Source organism: Salvia splendens, chromosome 8 (assembly GCF_004379255.2).
Source record: "Salvia splendens isolate huo1 chromosome 8, SspV2, whole genome shotgun sequence".
Lineage (NCBI taxonomy): Eukaryota > Viridiplantae > Streptophyta > Magnoliopsida > Lamiales > Lamiaceae > Salvia > Salvia splendens.
In genome coordinates, this window is record NC_056039.1 from 448,843 (window position 1) to 454,837 (window position 5,995).

Below are 5,995 nucleotides of genomic sequence, written 5' to 3' on the forward strand. Positions count from 1 at the left end.
CGATATATGTAGTTTGATGCTAGGTAAATGTTGTTAGTGCTTGTTTTGGGAGTATGGTTGTTTTCTTTCTTCTCTTGAACGCTATGGGAGTTGGAAAGAATGGATAATGTGTCCAAATCTAAGTTTATAATCATATGTTAACCCCAAATTCAATAGTTAATAATTGTGAATGCCTCAATTCAAAGAATCAAAGTTCATGTATATATAACGACGAATATGCCAGCTATGTCTTTGTTTTCCAATCACAATAATTTTGATTAGATCAATAATCCTATTTTTCACTTTGATCGAAATCTGATTTGATAGTTCAATAGTCTTTACTACATCTATAATTGCAACTTCTGTACAATACTCATAAATGAGCCAAAGATTGAGGAGGAAATAACACCAAACAATAATACAAATAAAAATATATTGGTGGAATCGGAAGTCATAATTTTTCTGATATAGTATAGTTATACCTAACAATATCGACTATCAAGTATTATTGCAATTACTATTATTTATCTTATATATACGTATATTTTATACCCTAAGAAAAGTAGGCTTGTTTGTACTATTCTTTGGGTCATGAAAGCCTTTAATGCACCCCATCACTTGTTTCTCCATATTTACTGTGCTGTCCAATTTTGGTAATAACAACAAATATCCGTATGTGTCCTACAATTTTCTAAGTACGTCCCACCAATAATTTCACTGTTTTCATAAATAAAAAATTATTATTAAGATTTAACAAAAAAAATCTACTCCATAATTTTGGAATAAATGAATACTGTGTCATCCTATAGTATGATAGTATTTGTGTAAATGTGTCATTGCAATATATGCACGTCGCGTGTATTAATAATATGCATCACCTCTATTTTATATTTGAAAAAAAAATGCTCAAACCACTGGTAGCAGTTTCCAACATAACATAATAGACAAAAAACAAAAGAAGTCTAAATTCATATTGAAAGAAATAGGCTTTGGGCTCCGGCTTCTCATCCACGACCTAAGTAGGGGCATTCTATTTTTCCCTTTTCGAGCTCCCAGTTTACCTCTAATCTTGGTAAGTCATTTATTTCTGATATACCGAATTGGCCATGCAATGACGTAAACCATAGAAATCCATACTTTTTTTTATGAATGTTACAAATTGAGGTAGAGCCGAGCAAGAAAACAAGAAGAATCAACCAAGAAGGAAATTACAGTAAGCAATTGAATGAGAAAACCGAAGAAAAACTCTTATTGATTTTGCTGTAGTATGATGATTCTATCAACTACAAGATACAACATTGAGACTTATATCTAGAGAGCTAAGACTCAAAATTAAACTGCTCTCAACAAACTGAGCTGAAAAACAACAGACAAGCCAACGGCTCTATTCTCAACTCCTTTCTAACTAACCTTGTGAAGCCTCTTCAACGGCTCGTTTCTTCTCACGATCTCAGCTTGATGACTCACGAGCTGTTATGCTCTTTCAGTATTCACAGTGAAGAAGCATCATCTATAATAACCATTTCCTTTTTTTTATGAAGAAGCATCATAATAACCATTTCGCAAATTAATAATCCGACTTATATATTTAGAAACTACTGTAACATCTAACTATCTTAAATTTAAGAAAAATGATTCGCCAAATTCTGCATTTATGGCGTCACGTGACCTAACTCTGAATCATAGACATGGATTTTAAATTTCAACATCAACTAACAGAAAGTAGGCCCCCATTTCAGTTCGATTTTTATTTCTTGCTTGCTCTCTAAAAACATATATTGATATACTCTATGATTTGAAATTGCATGCATGTGGAGTCCATGAAATCTAAATCTAATTAATAGTAATCGAAACATAATAATCTGTTATTCATGCAAATATGCAACAACATTATGTATATATATATAGATCATTCATTTATTGAAGAAATCACTAGAAATTTCTTATCGGAAGTCTGACAACACACGGATATGCCAAGTTTACCGGGTTTTAAGCAGACTTGAGCTAGCGTCAGAGTCTCTTCCCAGCCTTCGTGGCCGGAATCCTTACACAGTGAAAGAAGATTTACTGTTATATCCACAAATAACGCCTTGAACCTCACTATGACATGTAGAGAATGCAAACTAGAGCTCTTCAATTATGATTTTAGTTGGTAAAGAAATATAATAACATAGATCTTTGAGATATGATATCTGTTCAAATATAGTACTAGTACTATCTTAAATTAAGAGATAAATTAGTGAAATACTTTTGCGCAACGAAATTCATACTATTCTATTGTGATTTCATTCCGTATTTAGACTACATGGTATTTAAAATATCTAAGATTATTTATAAAATTATTGTTTAATAATGCACGTGTATTTCCATATTCCAACTAAATTAAAAATAGGCCTAATATGTCAGCCCAATTAAACATATTAAAATTGGACCACCTAGATCAAGGTAAGTGTAAGTGAGCCCAAATGATAAATTCTTTAAAGCCCAAATATACATTTATTTCTATATGCAATTTAATAGTATTCATTATTAGGTAATTTTATTTTTAAAAAACTGAATAGTGATCAACATTACTAAGCTATATAGCATGAAAAAAGAAAATACAAATATTTTATTTCAATAACCAGCATTCTCCTAAAATTACAATAGTAAAACAAACTTTTCTCCTTCTGAATATCCACGGAAAAATAAAATAAAAATAAAAGTGCAGAAGAAGCTCAATTCTGGTACCCATATCTATGATTAATAGAATTCCAAATAATCATAAATTTCCAATTTTCTTGATCAACTCTTTTATTCCTCTCTACTTTTAGAGGGGGAGATAAAGTCTCGTGTCTCACACAGTAAGATAGGTCGATATCTCGATAACAATATTACAAATATGGCATCCATGGATCGCGTGTTCGCACGGTGCGGCCCACACGAGAGGTCACTCCGGCCGCACACGAAACACTCTGTTGTACCAAACAGAGTGAAGTATCATATGAAAGATGTCATACCTCTTTGGAGCATTATGCCAAATGAAATGCTTCCTCACCTGCCGTACCCGATGCTGCATCACGGCGTACCTCGTCTCCGTTATCGAGACGAGGATGTTCTTCAGGTTCGGGATGTCCCTCTCGAGGACAAACACCGCAAAGGCCTCCCAGTTCAGGATGTTGAAGAACGGGGGGACAAAGTTGTCCGAGACGATCACGGGAATGCAGCCGTACAGGATCGCCTCGACCACCCTCGGGCTGTTCACCTCGTACCCCTTGGCGCACACGCAGTACTTGCTGTTCTGCATGTACCACATGTACCCCTTTCGTATAGGCCCGGATATTTGCATTTCCGGGTCCTTGTTCTCCCAGTGCTTGACCAAGATTGAGCGGACGTCGCCGTGCATGTTGCCGGCGAAGAAGGCCAGGGTGGTCCGCTTGGAGGCCGGGTTGCCTCCGGTCACTCTCATCGGATTTTGAGGCGACTGGACGTTTGTTTCGGGCAGAGCAACATCCTTTCCAAATTGGAACCCTTCCTTAATGTCCGAATTGCATAGCGCGCGTATGCACTTGGACATGTGGTGCTTCGTCTCGTATGTTGCCTGAAAGTAGACATAAAATTTTGTTACAAATCTCTTCCAAGAATAAACTTTTAGTACTTGAGCTAGTTTTGTCTACCTAAATTTTGTTTGTGGTGCTAATTCAAGAATCTATTGTAGTGTGGTTGAAGTCATTGAGGTTATAATCTTGCCACAAAACTCTCCAAAAATTAGATTGTTGTACTAAAGCTAGGTTAATCTACCTATATTTTGTGTGTGTTAATGTAACAATTTATCCACTTAACAAAATCAAGAACTTTAGTGGTGATAACAATTTATCCATGTAACAAAATCAAGAATTGTAGTGGTGTGATGAAGTATCCTAGCAGAACTTACCCAATCATGACAACCGGTGAGGAAATGATCTGCCCCGTCTGTTCTGTTCCAGAAAGGGTGCCGAGCCTTGATTGTGTCGACGTAGTTTTTCAAGAACGCAATTATGTCGTCGAAAGAATGAGAGTCTTTAACGTAAACGTAGTCCACGAGAAGCTGAGAGCTAAAAGGCAAGTAGAACAAATGAGCTTCATCGGGATTGCTAGTCACAAACTGGCTACTCGCTTCCATGTGTTTCATGAACCATCCCTCGGAGGCGTATATACCTCTCAGCCTTGGGTTATGGAACACGGGCCTCTCCCCATCCTTGTAGACGTAAACCTTGAGCTTCTGCTCCATGATTTCATAACTCCTGCACAAGCAAAATCAAATAAAGTACCATCTCGTTTTCAACCAACCTAAATTTGGTAAACACAGCAACAATTGTAAGATTTCAATAGATTGGAAGCTTACTTCACAAATGTTGTAAGATTTCGATAAATCGGGGAGTATAGGGTCGGATGGTGGCTGATGATCGGTGCATGCTCGATTTGGAACCTTGCATCTAATAGCTCTTGATCAGCAGCTGAGGACCACAATGGAGTCTGCAATAAGTATTTTTATTTGCATTGTGTCAGTACAATCTTTGACATAGTTTGAAATAATGATTAATTCCCAATAATTTATCTATATACCTCAGAAAACGACGAAGCCCGGCTGCGAAGCAACATCTCATTCATGTCTGATATCGTAGCTACAGAGGGGTTCTCGGAGATCTTGGGCTGTTCCACGGGAGGAGGAGGACTGTTTACTGACGGGGGCTGCACATTGCTCTCGTTCCTAGAGGCCCCAGTTTCAACACCTATATCACTTTCCCTAGGAGAGGCTGATTTGGATGGAGCTGATACATCTGAGGCAGCCGGGCTTGGAGCAATCCTTGCATCCACGCCTGACACTAACACTGCAGAGCTATTCGAGATTGGGACACTAAACTTCTCGTCTATCGCCTCATAAGGTGCCGGTGCAACACTAGCCGTGACACTAACAGATGGACTAACATCAGCAGGTGCAGACGGGCTAATCTCAGACGAGGTGCTCGCCTTTTCTGGCACGAAGCTAGCAGTTCTAACCATACTATCCTCTTCATCAGTGCGTTTGATGTCCGGCATGTCTCCTAACTCAGCATTTTCTTCCGAAACACTTCCCTTCCCTGACTCATGCTTCATTGGCAACGAGTGATTCATGAGGTTCGACTGCTGTCCATATCCGACACCTCCATATGGACCCGAGGAATTGAAATGAGACGACCCCAAGGGAAACAACGAGAGAACACGACCTTTAGATGGTATGTCGAAAAATTGAACTACTAAAACAGAGGCAAGCACTAGAGTTACTATCCATACAACTCTACTAGACTCTAGGTGCCATTTACGACTAAAATCCGAGCCCATAACTCGAGATCGCGATGCGAAACTGGCCTCGATCAACAATCTGCAACGCGACTAGTGAAGTTCATATGAGCAATATAGCTGTATCTACATGTACATTGAGAGGAAAATAGGCGTCAAAATCCTATACAACGCAAATACAATCATCCAAACAACAAGAATTAACAACAATGCAACAAAATAGATCAAATATAGGTCAACAAAATTCAATCTTGTTGAGATAATCACATCACTCGAAAAATGCCCTTTTAATATTATATTCATGTAGCAAAAACTATGGAAAAATCAAATATGTATCATCCAAATGCTAAATAAAGACAATCATAAGCTAATTTTTTTTACAGAATTATATAAAATCGATCGAATTCTCATCAAGAAAGTACAAATTTCAAGAATTACTCACTCAAAAAAACAATCTTGAATTTAATTACTCGCATTCTTAATTTTCCTATGTTGGGAAATGAAGAAGAACCAAAAGTGAGAAACAAAGCCACAAAAACATCAAACAGAAGAACTAATTAACACAGTACAAACATTCAAATGAAAACAAGATGATTTGGATCAACACCAAACAAATAACAAGAAAATTCTCAAAAACCAAACAAAAAAGTGACCAAAAAATGAAAAACCCAGTTCATGAATTACCTCTGTCACAACTGCTTCTCCACCAAAATTTAGC

At 37.3% G+C, this 5,995-nt stretch overlaps 1 protein-coding gene across 2 annotated transcripts; it reads right to left on the reverse strand.

Moving 5' to 3' along the window:
- Positions 1–2,567: 2,567 nt before the first annotated feature.
- LOC121743415 (probable glycosyltransferase At5g03795) lies at positions 2,568–5,995 on the reverse strand. 2 transcript variants are annotated; one of them, XM_042136717.1, is made up of 5 exons: positions 5,962–5,995; positions 4,564–5,403; positions 4,343–4,473; positions 3,893–4,241; positions 2,568–3,559 (listed from the first exon to the last, which is right to left on the reverse strand). In XM_042136717.1, exons 2-5 carry the CDS (start codon positions 5,317–5,319, stop codon positions 2,909–2,911), a joined length of 1,887 nt encoding a protein of 628 aa, XP_041992651.1. In that variant the 5' UTR covers positions 5,320–5,403; positions 5,962–5,995; the 3' UTR covers positions 2,568–2,908. The 2 variants fall into 2 exon arrangements, with proteins under 2 accessions (XP_041992651.1, XP_041992650.1); XM_042136716.1 differs by lacking the exon at positions 5,962–5,995 and adding an exon at positions 5,720–5,940.